Source organism: Triticum aestivum, chromosome 3A (genome assembly GCF_018294505.1).
Source record: "Triticum aestivum cultivar Chinese Spring chromosome 3A, IWGSC CS RefSeq v2.1, whole genome shotgun sequence".
NCBI lineage: Eukaryota > Viridiplantae > Streptophyta > Magnoliopsida > Poales > Poaceae > Triticum > Triticum aestivum.
Genome location: NC_057800.1, coordinates 65164967 through 65180251, shown reverse-complemented (window position 1 = coordinate 65180251; position 15285 = coordinate 65164967). Strand labels below are relative to the sequence as shown.

The 15285-nt window shown below is 47.9% G+C and overlaps 1 protein-coding gene and 1 non-coding gene across 4 annotated transcripts; both read left to right on the top strand.

Annotated features, from left to right (window-relative positions):
* Positions 1-4500: 4500 nt before the first annotated feature.
* On the top strand, positions 4501-12201 carry LOC123060328 (DEAD-box ATP-dependent RNA helicase 40). 3 transcript variants are annotated; one of them, XM_044483001.1, is made up of 9 exons: positions 4501-4797; positions 4893-6394; positions 6748-6957; positions 7562-7630; positions 8098-8367; positions 8832-9182; positions 9307-9584; positions 9708-11106; positions 11821-12201. In XM_044483001.1, exons 2-8 carry the CDS (start codon positions 4907-4909, stop codon positions 11095-11097), a joined length of 4056 nt encoding a protein of 1351 aa, XP_044338936.1. In that variant the 5' UTR covers positions 4501-4797; positions 4893-4906; the 3' UTR covers positions 11098-11106; positions 11821-12201. The 3 variants fall into 3 exon arrangements, with proteins under 3 accessions (XP_044338936.1, XP_044338933.1, XP_044338935.1); XM_044482998.1 differs by having other exon boundaries at positions 6745-6957; XM_044483000.1 differs by lacking the exon at positions 11821-12201 and adding an exon at positions 11282-11663 and having other exon boundaries at positions 6745-6957.
* Positions 12202-14973: 2772 nt separating this feature from the next.
* Positions 14974-15063, top strand: TRNAM-CAU (transfer RNA methionine (anticodon CAU)). Its single transcript is given in 2 exon segments — positions 14974-15011; positions 15028-15063. It is a non-coding gene; the product is annotated as a tRNA-Met (tRNA).
* Positions 15064-15285: the final 222 nt, after the last annotated feature.

Sequence of the window (15285 nt, the reverse complement as noted above, 5' to 3'; positions counted from 1 at the left end):
ATCTCCATCTTCGGGGCTCCATGATCATCATCGTCACCGGCATGACACCATGATCTCCATCATCGTGTCTTCATGAAGTTGTCTCGCCAACTATTACTTCTACTTCTACAGCTAACGGTTAGCAATAAAGTAAAGTAATTACATGACATTTATGTTGACACGCAGGTCATAAATAAATAAAGACAACTCCTATGTCTCCTGCCGGTTGTCATACTCATCGACATGCAAGTCGTGATTCCTATTACAAGAACATGATCAATCTCATACATCACATATATCATTCATCACATCCTTTTGGCCATATCACATCACATAGCATACCCTGCAAAAACAAGTTAGACGTCCTCTAATTGTTGTTTGCATGTTTTATGTGGCTGCTATGGGTTTCTAGCAAGAACGTTTCTTACCTACGCAAAAACCACAACGTGATATGCCAATTGCTATTTACCCTTCATAAGGACCCTTTTCATCGAATCCGATCCGACTAAAGTGGGAGAGACAGACACCCGCTAGCCACCTTATGCAACTAGTGCATGTTAGTCGGTGGAACCGGTCTCACGTAAGCGTATGTGTAAGGTTGGTCCGGGCCGCTTCATCCCACAATGCCGCCGAATCAAGATTGGACTAGTAACGGTAAGCATATTGAACAAAATCAACGCCCACAACTACTTTGTGTTCTACTCGTGCATAGAAACTACGCATAGACCTAGCTCATGATGCCACTGTTGGGGAACGTAGTATAAATTCAAAAAAATTCCTACGTGTCACCAAGATCTATCTATGGAGTCATCTAGCAACGAGGGAGGAGTGGATCTACATACCCTTGTAGATCGCGCGTGGAAGCGTTCAAGAGAACGGGGGTGATGGAGTCGTACTCGTCGTGATCCAAATCACCGATGATCCTAGCGCCGAACGGACGGCACCTCCGCGTTCAACACACGTACGGAGCAGCGACGTCTCCTCCTTCTTGATCCAGCAAGGGGGGAGGAGAGGTTGATGGAGATCCAACAACACGACGTCGTGGTGGTGGAAGTAGCGGAATTCCAACAGGGCTTCGCCAAGCGCTGCGGGAGGAGGGAGATGTGTCATGGGAGGGAGAGGGAGGCGCCAGAGCTTAGGTTAGATTGCCCTCCCTTCCCCCACTATATATAGGGCCAAGAGAGAGGGGGGGGGCAGCCTTGGCCCTTCCTCCAAGGAAGGGTGCGGCCAAGGGAGGAGTCCATCCTCCCCAAGGCATCTAGGAGGTGCCTTCCCCCTTTAGGACTCTTCCTTTCCCCTCTTCTCTTGGCGCATGGGCCTCTTAGGGCTGGTGCCCTTGGCCCATATAGGCCAAGGTGCACCCCCTACAGCCCATGTGGCCCCCGGGGCAGGTGGCCCACCCGGTGGACCCCCGGGACCCTTCCGGTGGTCCCGGTACAATACCGGTGACCCCGAAACTTGTCCCGATGGCCGAAATAGCACTTCCTATATATAATTCTTTACCTCCGGACCATTCCGGAACTCCTCGTGACGTCCGGGATCTCATCCGGGACTCCGAACAACTTTCGGGTTATCGCATACTAATATCTCTATAACCCTAGCGTCACCGAACCTTAAGTGTGTAGACCCTACGGGTTCGGGAGACATGCAGACATGACCGAGATGACTCTCCGGTCAATAACCAACAGCGGGATCTGGATACCCATGTTGGCTCCCACATGTTCCACGATGATCTCATCGGATGAACCACGATGTCAAGGACTTAATCAATCCCGTATACAATTCCCTTTGTCTATCGGTACGACACTTGCCCGAGATTCGATCATCGGTATCCCGATACCTTGTTCAATCTCGTTACCGGCAAGTCTCTTTACTCGTTCCGTAACACATATCCCGTGATCAACTCCTTGATCACTTTGTGCACATTATGATGATGTCCTACCGAGTGGGCCCAGAGATACCTCTCCGTCACACGGAGTGACAAATCCCAGTCTCGATTCGTGCCAACCCAACAGACACTTTCGGAGATACCCGTAGTGCACCTTTATAGTCACCCAGTTACATTGTGACATTTGGTACACCCAAAGCACTTCTACGGTATCCGGGAGTTGCACAATCTCATGGTCTAAGGAAATGATACTTGACATTAGAAAAGCTTTAGCATACGAACTACATGATCTTTGTGCTAGGCTTAGGATTGGGTCTTGTCCATCACATCGTTCTCCTAATGATGTGATCTCGTTATCAATGACATCCAATGTCCATGGTCAGAAAACCGTGACCATCTATTGATCAACGAGCTAGTCAACTAGAGGCTTACTAGGGACATGGTGTTGTCTATGTATCCACACATGTATTTGAGTTTCCTATCAATACAATTCTAGCATGAATAATAAACGATTATCATGAACAAGGAAATATAATAATAATAACTAATTTATTATTGCCTCTAGGGCATATTTCCAACACCTTGGTTGTCGGCCAAACCCTCCGGCTAGGTGGTTTCCTCATGACCGCCTGTTCGGCTGTTGCGCCGACGGTGACCTCTCGGGTCATCAAAAGCAACCTACACGTCAGCTCGGAGCTCGTCGAGCAGCTAGATCCAATGGAGCTCTCTTCCGTAAACGAGCTCTTAGATCGCATCGCCGCCCTGGGGGTCGCTACGGATTACGACCAGGTTGGGCTTAAACCCGATCTAAGAGAAATTAACTCTCCCCAAGTCACCCACCATGTTGCCATGGTAGAGACGTTGTGCGGCGACCCTTCATCTATTTTAAGGACTAGCTACGTCCGGATTCCCGACCCCTCCAAGCCGGATACCCGCGGAGGGGGAGATATAACTCAAGACCTGAGCTTAGGATCAAGCAACGGGCCAGATTCACTGGACAACATCCAAGAATCCGAACTTCAGAGTTCGGAAACTCTTCGGCCTCCGAATCTTGGATTGGGTGAGGTTTCAGATTCAACGACACCCGCCCACCCAATCATAAGCGATCTCTCCCAAATTAGGCAGAGGCCCAAGGAAACAGTATATCATTACTGGGCCAGATTCCTCCTGGTTATGAACAGGATAAATGATTGCCACAAGGAAGACGCAATCTCAGTTTTTTGCGGTAATTGCACGGACAAGGGAATACTTGACGCCGTAAGTCGTCGTGATATCACACGCTTCACTGACTTGGCATCCATAGTACAAAAATACTGTGCGATGAAAAGCGACTGGAAAACCGAAATAAATTTTTGGGATAATCCGGCCTTGAATAGTAATCCCGTCCGAACTAAGAGGGTGCATCATCACAGGACACCCGGGATAAACACCAAAAAGCCAAAACCCTCTACAGGGCATGGAACCGTACTGGAAAGATGGCTTGATGGACCCTATAGAATTCACGGTACAGAGGACGCCACACCAACTCACAACCTTAGAGCATGTTGGATACTCCGGCAGGTGGCCAAAATCGGCGAGGACCTCTTAATTCCGGAGGCCGCAGAAAGCCAGCCCAAGAACACCAGTACCGTTCCCACAGTCTTCGAGACTTTCGCATCAAACAATGTGTGAAAAAGAACACTCCGCAGCCTCGCCGAAGTCTATCAAGTTGTAACAATAAATCCATGGAGCGACACTGCCATTACCTTCAACGCAAGTGATGAACCTAGATTCCGAACAGCCTGAGCACCAGCCACATTGGTCCCCAGTCCCATAGTGGACGGCTTTCGCCTCACCAAGGTGCTCATGGATGGAGGCAGCGGACTGAACCTCATTTATGAGGAAACCCTTCAAAAAATGGAAATAGACTGGAACCGCGTCGAGCGAAGCAGCACAACCTTTAGAGGAATAATCCCCAGTCGGGAAGCGCGCTGCACAGGAAAAATCATACTAGATGTGGTGTTCGGCACGCCGGATAATTACAGGTCCGAAGAAGTCACGTTTTAGGTGGCCCCGTTTAAGAGCGGATATCACGCTTTACTAGAGCGGGAAGCATTCACAATTTTCCAAGCAATACCCCATTACGGGTACATGAAGGTTAAGATGCCCGGGCCGAATGGAATTATCACTCTAGCTAGTGATCCGGACATAGCACTCCGCGCCGAAAACAAGACGGCCGCATTAGCCCTTGAGGCGCTATCCGAAGCCTTATTGAAATTTTATCCGATGGCCGAGGTTGATTGGGTAAATATCCAATGACCCACAACAATTTGGGTCGAGATCCGATGGTCTGTGTCACAATGAGATTCCGATCTGACAGATGAAAATCCAAAGCGCTGAGGAGGCTCCATTTTGGTTCGGTCTCTAACAATGGGATTCCTTCACGAGATTCCTTTCCGATACAACGTCGAATCATTTTTTTTCTGAGGGGTGGTACAACGTCGAGTCGTATATCTGGTCTCCATCCACTGTATGTCACGAGACAGCCGAGCAATCCGAGCCGTCAAAACCCATCTCCTGCGGCCAGGCGGACTCCTCTCCGGTCACCGTACCGTGCCTGACCTAAAAAAGATCCAATCCCGACCCAACCCCTTGCGGCTCTAAAATCTCTCCCCCGTAGCCTCGCCACCGATGTGCCCTAGCGGCTAGAGCTCCCGCCGCGCCCGCCGTCGCCGTCGCCGCCCACCCCCAAACCCCCACGCCTCTCCCTCGCCGCCGACGCCGAAGCCTCACCCCCCAAACCCCGCAAACCCCGCTGCACTCACGCCCCCCAAACCCTCGCGCCTCACCACGCGCGTCGCCGCAGGCGCGTCTCGTCGCTGCCATCGCCGTCGGGGCTCCACCTCATCGCTGCTCCCCTGGCCTGCCGTCTCCACGGCTGGGGTTTTGAGGTACGAACGAGCTTGTACTCATCCACTGTTTATTGATTTCCTGGCTGTTTAATCCCGAACTAACCCTGGCAAAATTTCGGGCGTGCGCCGTCTAGATCCGCCGCTGGCCATGGCGGGAGCAGAGGCTGCCGCGGATTCATCGGGCCCGCGGTTCGCCCCTGACGACCCGACGCTCCCTGCGCCTTGGAAAGCACTAATCGACGGCGAGACGCTCTACTACTGGAACCCTGAGACCAACCTCACTCAGTATGACAAGCCGGGTGCGGCCGCGCCTCCCTTGCCCGCGGCTGCGCCCACGCCAGCGCCCGGGGCTTTTGCGCAGCCTGGCATGCAGCAGCAACAGCCCCCGCAGCAGCAGCAGCAGCAGCCGCAACAGACGGCACAGCAACCGCCGTTTCAGTATCAAGGTCAGCAAGCACAGCAACCGCCGTTTCAGTATCAAGGTCAGCAAGCACAGCAACCGCCGTTTCAGTATCAAGGTCAGCAAGCACAGCAACCGCTGTTTCAGTATCAACAGCAGCAAGAACAGATGCCGAACCAGCAAGGGTCACAACAGCCAGTAGCTCCTCAGTACCCAAACGCTCATCAGCAGCCAATGCCATATCAGCACGGTCATTATATGCAACCCCAGCAGCAATATTCATATCAGGTGGGCCAGCAGCCACAAATGTCGCAAACTCAGTATAATCAAGGCCAGCAGATGCCAATCCCGCAAGCTGCCAATCAAGGTCAGCAGCCAACGATGCCACCAGGAGCTTACAATCAAGGTCAGCGTCCACCGATGCCGCAAGCTGCCTACAGTCATGGCCAGCGCCCCCCTATGCCACAATCTGCCTACAATCAAGGCCAGCAGCCACAAATGCCGCATGCTTCTTACAATCAAGGTCAGCAGTTGCAGGGAACAAGGATGCCTCAGACTCAAGTGCAACACACACAACAATCACCAGGCTTTCATCAACCTGCCCAGGCTTCACAAGGCTTGCAAGCTTCACAGCCTCAAGTACCTCAAATGTCCCCCCAACAGGGCCAACTCCAGCATGGCTTCCAGTTCACCCCTCAACAGGGAAAACAACCACATCATGGTCATCTTGTCTCCCAACATGGGCAACAAAATACCACGGTGAAGGTTGATGCAGGAGCTCATCATGAAGGAAAGCAGACTGGCTTTTCCTTACCGCTTAGTCAGCAGCATGGCCAAGTTCCTCTTTCAAACCAGACGTTGCCTTCAAGTCATCAACGTCCTGAAGCCCATAATCAACTAAATATTCATGGAGTCGGAGGGCCACCATATCCTGCAAAGCATCATCTTGGTGGATCATCCCCAGGTGAAACTAATAACGTTAGTTTCTTGAGCGCGCCTGCTCAAACACATCAAGGCGGAGTGGATACTAACTACCAGCAACAACTGGCTAGTAGCCATGTAGTTCCCAATCATATTGCTCCTTCACCGGGTCGACCTCCAATAGGTTTCAAGAGGGGCAATAGTGAAGATCAATTTGAAAAAAATGAGGCTCTCTCCTCTGGGAGGTTTGATGGAATAAATGCTCTCCATCAGCAGCCAAAACCTGCCGCTCTTCCACCCCCACAAAATCACCTGGTAATATACTATACAATCCTGTTTTGTCAGGTGTTAATGAGATCAGCATTCCTTATTTTGTTACTAAATTAATCTGCCAAAACATCTTACATTTGTGGACAGAGAGAGTAGTACATTGTGAAGTTCCTTCGTTTGTTATATCTTGTTTCATGAAATATATTTTCTATCAGAATATTATGATTGGTATGGAGATTTTTTGTAATGAAATATAAAAAGTCTCACAACTGTGTTTTTTCTTCTGCATACAATTACATTCTTTATGGTTTGAATTATTTCTATCAGTTCTATACAACAATCTCTCTGTTTATGAAATTGACACCACTAACTCTATTATTCATAATCTTGTACAGCAGGATATGAGGAATGGCCCACCTTATTCCCAGCCAGATAATTTTGGGGGTTATAACATGGCACCTCCACATTTGGTACAAAACCCACTTAACAATGGTCCATTTCCTATCGGAGCTTTAGCGAGGCCACCATCCGGAACATTTTCTCCTCCTGATTTCCCAAGTGTCGCTTCAGTAGATGCATATCGTCAACACCATGAAGTAACTGCAGTGGTAATGACTCAATTGGATGGCAATATTATCTTAAAATAACTGAAACATGGTTCACAGCTTAACATAATCTCCATATAATGATGATTCTCCTTTTCTCTGTCCTGTTGCCTTCTGAACTATAGTTGAAACGCTATTCCAAACGCAACTTAACAGATATTCAGTAATTTGACCCGATTGTAGGAAGATAATATTTTTGTAGAATACATAATTCTGTCATTTATGTGATGCATATATCTCCCACCAAATAATACAGGAAACAGATAGATGGAATATTTCTAAAATCCTATCTGGATATGCTAGTATTTTCATGTGCAAATACATTCTGTTTGAAATACTATGATGGGAACGAATGCCTTGTTTGTTTGGCAAGGTAACTCATGATATCTGCAGTTGGCCATAAATTGATGTGATATGTTGTTTTATGTACTATTCAGTAAAATTTACAGACAAGGAGCTTCAAATCCTTGTGGGGCTTACAAATGCATGCGCTTTACTGCCACGACATCACCTGTTGATTTCTAGTTGAATTACCAATCTCTTATGTTTTGTTTTCATTTACTATAAAGCTTTGTCACATGTTATCCCGTTTCTTAAAAATATTCAGGGTGAGAATGTTCCTCCTCCATTTATGACATTTGAGGCTACTGGATTCCCCCCAGAGATCCTGAGTGAGGTATGCTTTCTCTTGAGTTGTATTTTAGTATTGGTGCTTGGAATATTATGATGTTTGTTTCTTATATTTCCTTGTCTGTAACTTGTTAGCATGGGCCACAACAAAGACTCCTTAGAAGTCAAAACTAGAATTTTCGGTAGTAAACACATTGCATGTCATATGCTGTCATGCTGGATACCCTAATTTAACTAGTGCCGTTACCTGGGCAGTGTAGTGACATACTTGTTGCTATTTTCTGCTGACAACTATCGGAAGAATTGATGTTCTTTCAGAATATAAAATGTGGCTGAGGTTTCCTGCTTCTTGTCTCTGCCTCTGAATCTACAAAGAGCCCCTTCTTCATGCCTTGAGCTGCTTAAGTAAGCAGCCATATTCATTTAGGGTAGCAATTAGCTTTTCTTTCTCATCATAGATAGTGTCTTTCTGCAGATGCATATGTGCTTATGATTCTTCATTTTGCCACTCAGGTTCATGCTGCTGGCTTCTTAAACCCCACCCCAATTCAGGCTCAAACATGGCCTGTTGCACTTCAAAGCAGGGACATAGTAGCTATTGCCAAGACAGGATCAGGGAAGACACTGGGGTACCTTATTCCTGCTTTTGTACATCTGAGGAGATGCCAAAACAATCCAATGTCGGGCCCTACAGTGTTGGTTTTGGCCCCTACTCGTGAGCTTGCTTCACAAATACAAGATGAAGCAATTAAGTTTGGTCGATCATCTAGAGTATCATGCACAGTAAGTTTGGACCTTTACTCTTCTATATGAATGCACATGGTTTCATTTATATTGAGATACACTGGATGACATCTGATCATAATCATGGGGATTACATATAAGTGTTGCCTCATAGGAATATGCATATAATTGTTAAATGCAATGTAGACAGTTGATTCTCAATACAAAATACTGTTAATGTAGAAACTGAGCCTTGTCTTGGAATGGTCTTCTATGAACCCGTATGCCTTGTCCTTTTTGCCTTTTAGGAAAGCATATAATTGTTAAATGCAATGTAGACAGTTGATTCTCAATAAAAGATACTGTTAATGTAGAAACTGAGCCTTGTCTTGGAATGGTCTTCTATGAACCCGTATGCCTTGTCCTTTTTGCCTTTAAGAAATGTGCTATATTTCATGGGTTCTGTTGCTGGAGTGCGTGTTGCAATCTTTAATATATGTTCATTTTTTTGTTTATTTTTTCAGTGCCTGTATGGTGGAGCTCCAAAGGGACCTCAGCTCAGAGAACTTGAGCGTGGAGCAGATATTGTGGTAGCTACACCTGGACGACTCAATGATATCCTGGAAATGAGGAAGATTAGCCTCCATCAGATTTCATTACTTGTGCTTGATGAAGCTGACCGCATGCTTGACATGGGCTTTGAGCCACAAATACGGAAGATTGTTGACGAGATTCCTCGTAATAGACAAACTCTAATGTACACTGCCACTTGGCCAAAGGAGGTTACAAAAATAGCTGGGGATTTATTGAGAAATCCTGTCCAGATCAATATTGGTAGCATTGATGAACTTGTTGCCAACAAATCCATCACACAGGTATTCATATGGCTTCATATGGCCATGCTTTTGTTTGTTTGCCGTACTGGATGTTTGATATATCATATTTAGCCATTTTTATGGATTGTCTATTTCTAAGGTTCACCCCTTGTGTATGGTGTAGTATGTAGAGATGGTTCCACCCATGGATAAGCAGCGTCGCTTGGAGCAGATTCTTAGAGCGGAAGAAAGGGGCTCAAAGATCATCATATTTTGCTCAACCAAGAAAATGTGCGATCAGCTTGCTCGTAGCATTGGTCGTAGTTTTGGTGCTGCAAGCATTCACGGCGACAAATCACAGGGTGAAAGGGATCATATTCTGGGTCAGTTTCGGACTGGTATTGTGCCAGTATTAGTGGCCACAGATGTTGCTGCTCGTGGACTTGACATCAAAGACATCAGGTGAGTTTTTTTGGTTGTCCCATGTTAAAATCTTCTGGTATTAAATATCGTTTCATTTCAAGCCTAGTGATGTTTGTTGATTGTTCTGCCATTTCTCAATATTGTCGCATGTTTTGTTTAAAGAGTGGTGATCAATTATGACTTCCCAACTGGGATCGAAGACTATGTGCATCGCATAGGGCGTACAGGAAGGGCTGGGGCTACTGGAGTTGCATACACTTTCTTCTCTGAGCAAGATTGGAAATATGCTGCTGATTTGGTGAAAGTTTTGGATGGTACTGGTCAGCAGGTACCTCCAGAGCTGCAACAGATGGCTGCACGGGGTGCATCTGGTGCTCCAAGAAACCAGGCTGGTGGCATGAGCCGTTGGGATAGTCCTGGTGGCGGTAGTCGTTTTGAATCTGCTGTTGGCGGCCCTGGTTGTTATGGTGGAATTAGGGAGGGCCCTGGAGGCTTTGGTGGTCGAGATGGGCCAGGTGGATTTATTGATCGGGATGGCCCGGGCAGATTTGGTGATCGAGATGGCCCCGGCCGCTTTGGTGGTCGAGAGACTCCTGACGGCTTTGGTGGTCGGGATGGCCCTGGTGGCTTCGATGGACGGATGGGCCCTGGTCCTGGTGGATTTGGTGGAAGGGAGGGGCCTGGTGGATTTGGTGGAAGGGAAGGTCCTGGACCCAGTGGCTTCAGCGGGAGAGGGGGGCGTGGGTCTGATGGCTTTGGCAGGAGAGGTGGAGCAAGCCCTGGTAGATTTGGTGGTCACGGTGGCAGGGGTGATTCTCCTGGTTTTGGTGGTCGTGGTAGGGGTGATTCTTCTGGTTTTGGTGGACGAGGCCGGGGTGATTTCTCTGGTGGACGTGGTGGAAGAGGGCGTGGATTTGGAGGACGGGGACGTTCTGACCGAGGTCCACATGATCGTTTTATCTCAGATGGACGTGGAAGGTATGATGGCCGTCGAGGATTTGACAAGGGTCGAGGCAGGAGCTACAGCCGTAGCCCAGATAGAAGCCGCTCGCGAGGCTATGACAGAAGAAGTGATAGCAGGAGCCTAAGTAGTAGGAGCAGAAGCCGTAGCAGAAGCTGGTCACGCAGCAGGAGCCGCAGCAGGAGTTGGTCACGGAGCCGCAGCCGTAGTCGCAGCAGGAGCAGAAGCCGTGATCAGGGTCCAGTAGAACGCAGGCCGCGGGTAAGATCTGGTTTTGATGTGCTGCCACCTGCAACTGAAGCTGGAGCTGCTGTAACTGGGCCACTTCCTGTACCACTACCTGGTTCAGTGTCTGATGGTACTGCACCCATACCTAGACAATCGCTGGCGGACGCATCTGATATGTCACCTATGTCGCCTGGTGGCTTGGTCCATGTCCAGGAGGGTGCACCGTTCATGGGTGGGAACGATGCCAACATTAGCAGCAGACAGGCTGACCAGCCTTCCCAAGCGACTGATCTAGCAATACCACTGAGCTTCTCTGCAACTGCAAATTTTCCAGGGCCGGCAGTTCAGCAGGATGCCCCATGATGTAACCTGGTAAGAATCTATTCAATTTTGCATTTTACGAGTTTGTTCTGTCCATTATGTACTATTTTCATACCCAAAACAATTTAAGCTTATCGCTGCTAAGTTCTACTGTCGGATGATTGTACTTTCCTAGATTTTACTAAACTTTTAGATGGTGTACTGAACATAATCCAACCAAGTACAGGTTGAACGAACTGCAATGCCATGTACAAGTCACACTACTTTGTCATTTTACTTGCTATCCATGATGAAGCATGGGCGGTAGTTTACAGGACATTTGTCAAAGCTACTTGGTCCGTCTGTTCTTTCTACATGGAAGACAATAAGCTGGACAGAGCAAATTGTCAATCCATTTGAAATTTGAAACGCATAAATGGTGATTATGTGGGTACAGATTGTTGAAGTAGCTCAGGTACAGGGAAGTGCGTACTTATGCTACTGCATCTGCACTGAAATATTGAAATCCTCATGTTTTTTTCCGCAAATCTTGTTCTGTATACTATATAATATATGAGTTGTTTGTAGCAACGAGGAAGAGTAAGAGTTGGGCGTTTTCTGTTGAGTAGCTGTACCTTTACCTTTCAAGTTCTAGATAGCGAATATAATGGTCATGTACTAGGTTATGGTATAACGAGAAGAGTTGGGTATGTTCTGTGCCCATTCAATCTAGAATATCATGGTTCTTGTGCATGATGCTCGTATACAATTTCTTTACTGCGTCAGGTGGTGCGCAGAGGTGGACGAGTTGGTGCCTATGGCGGGATAAGACGCGGTGGCGCCTATGGTCCGTGACAACGGGCCATGCTGAAAACACTGATATAATTACAAAGGTTGCCAATCCGCGGAACCAGCTGTATTCCTGTTTTCCAAGACTTGCACTCATGCAGGTGCCTGATTATGCTGCACTCATGTTCCATTGTCACACACCCATGTTGGTCGGATGTTTGTTTGCTTGTCCAGTAGTGGTGATTTGTTCTATGATGTGTAAATTTCCCCCTAAAGGCAGATGCATAATTGCTGTTACATTTGGTTTGTTGTGAACCTGCAACTGCTGCCTGTATGGTCTATAGCTCACTATCTACGCGTATAATATTTCATTTGACATTTTTTAAACCTCTTTCAAAGAACACAAAAGAACATATCAACTGTCATTCGTGTAAAATTCAAGTTAAGTAACTATTTGATGAACATGTGTGGTTGTACGCTTGCACCGACACTGATAAAAACACCGGTTCAAAGAGAAAACAAATATGAGATGTTTCAGATCACTACTACAAACGGAGTAATCACTATCTTTTTCCCCCTGGGTTCTTTTTATTGGAAATATGTGTACAAGATAAAACCATGTGACACATGTGGTAAGGAATCCAAACTATTTTTAAAAAATGTGTACAAGAAAAACACAATATACTGGTAGCAGTAGTTGGTGTTGCCTGATCCAATCGAACTAACGTATTCGAAGATCAGAAGATCAATATAAAGTCACTAGCTTTTCCATTTGCATAGGGTGGCGCAATGTATGCATCTAAGTTTGTGGGTGCAGGTTTGAGTGTTCTCATTATTTCTAAGTTATTCATGCGACATCAAGCTTTAACAGTAAAACAAGTGCAATTCTGTTGTGCTATTTGTTTGCTATTAGCATCTGAAGTTCATCCTTTCCAACTTTAACAATGAAGAAAAAACTCATTTGCGCGGCATGATCATCCCGCAGGCAGCCAGATTGCAGTAGTGTGCAAGAGAAAAACTCGAACAAAATTGAGATCAAGCTGAGGTGATCAGCCACTACCTAGCCCACCATTTGCCCTGGCACCGAACCGCTGCGTACCAACCAACACCTCCAAGAAGGAATGCGACGCTGCTGCCCGGACAAGTCCTAAAGTTTCCCCCGGCATACGGAGGGGAGCGGGGGATGGGTAGCACCGACGCCCTTCGGGAAGGAATGGCGGCACCCACTGGCGTCACCGCGTCGGAGCCGGATGAACCGGCAGGGATTTCTCCCGCACCCCCATGCCCCGACACCCACTAGAACGGAACCATCCCACCATCTTGCCACCCGCAAGCACGCGCCACCACGGTCTTGGACCCATCCACGTCGTCCCACTGCGAACACCACCATGAGGTCTAAGAGAGCAGAGGCAAGAAGAGCCCAGATGGTGCGGGTGGAAGCACTGGAGCCGAACGGGAGGGAACCGCCTCCACCACCGTCGCGTTGGAGGCCTCTGCCTCCAGCACCGACGCGAATTGCTGACCGGACGCCGCATACGAGGCAAACCAGGCCACCCGGGCCTGGCCGGGCCCATATTGGGATCGCAAAGCCCCGGCCACCGCGCTGCTGCACGCAGGCAACCGAGCCACCAGCCCGACGCACCGCCACCGCCTCCCGAGAGCCACGCGGACACCACGCCTTCCGCTGGCCCGTCCAAACCCACATGGGGCCCGAAGTCCGCCCCCGCCTGCGCCAGGAACCCCTCCCCCCCCCCCCCCCCCCCCCCCGCGCCGCCGCCTGAAGGCACCACCTGGAGCCGCTCCATCCCGCGCCGGAGAAACCCTAGAAGGGAAAGGGCCGGAGGCTAGCGTCGCCCGGACCAAGCCCGTGGCGGGGAGGTGGAGGAGAGAGGGGGCGCGCTCGCGGAGGAAGAGGGGAGGCACGGCCGGTCGCCCGCGGGGGAGGCGCTACCGGTCGCCCATGGGGGCGATGCGGTCGCGGTTGAGAGAGTGTTTGTTGCTTTCTTAAGGAGTCTAGTTGGTTGTGGTTGGAAGAATCTGTGATCAGGGCCGATCCTAGCATTATGGAGGCCCTAGATCGATTGAGGCACAATAAACCTTATAATAGAGTTATCTCTCTCTCTCTCTCTCTCTCTATATATATATATATATATATATATATATATATATATACTCTTAATAATATATCATATATCATGAAAAATATAAAGGCATAAACATAAAAAAAATGTAATTTTAGTTAGCAAATAAAGTCTCAATACACCAACTATATATGATTATAATGTATTCAATTATAAATAACTATTGAATAGATACAACACGATGAAGTGCGCCGAGGAGGGGGAAGGGGGGCATCATATGCCCCCTGTCCATGTTGATTTTATGTTGGGCAAATCAATTTTTTTATAATTTTATTTAAGTATGCAGATATATTTAAGATGGGCCTAGGCCGCCACACCTTTTGCCATGGCCTAGGGCTGGCCCTGTCAGTGATGTCAAAGGTGGCAACTAGTGTCTCCATGGCAACGGATTCCCATGATTATCATGCTGCGCAGATGAGTTTTGTTTACTGTTAATAAAGCTAGCTTCTTACCACCAGCAGCATGCAGGAGCGAGCCTATCTGTACATGTTCAGAAAACAATGCATGTGCTTCAGAGGCTAATCGCACACACATAGTGATATAGTAGTATAACAGAACTAATAGACCAAGCTAAAACAGGGATTTATAGCTGTTTTCAGTGTTATATGAAGGTCGCTGCCACACAGATACCGTAACTTGGAAACGATGGGAGCACTCAGACCTGAAAGGACATGGCCCAAATCGTTTTCTGGACTCGTTTTTGTCTGAAGGAGCACTTGCACTAGTTGGTTATATGCCTAGTGGAAGGAACCGGAGAGAACCGACGACGACGGCGGCGACACCACCACCACCACCTTCTTCTTCTTCTTCCCCCTTCCTGATCCGTGGGGCTGACAAGCAATCACGCACACATGGGTGAATGCTGAGTTTTGCTGAGTATGTTATGAATTACTACTAGAGGAAAACGGAAGCTGCAGCGAGCTAGCTCTACATGAATCGTAAGGAGTATGGAACGATCCGTGGTTTGCACCATCTTGTCACTAACAAGGACGCCATTAAGTCAACAAGTGGGGTGGTGGCGCAGTTGGCTAGCGCGTAGGTCTCATAGCTGAATTTGCGAGTGATCCTGAGGTCGAGAGTTCGAGCCTCTCTCACCCCACCGAAAAAATGACCATCGTTGTGATGAAACCGCTCAGTGGCAACTTGGGTCGCCGCATGTACACCTGATTCATCAGGTGAAACCGAGCAAATCTGAACTTGGTCTACTTTTTACGTTTTTTGCTATTACGTTTGATGCCTCTCCTGCCTTGGCGTGTAACCTATCTTGCTCTCTGATGCTTCTGTTGCATGTAGCAAAATACTTGCTTTTTCAACGAAGTAG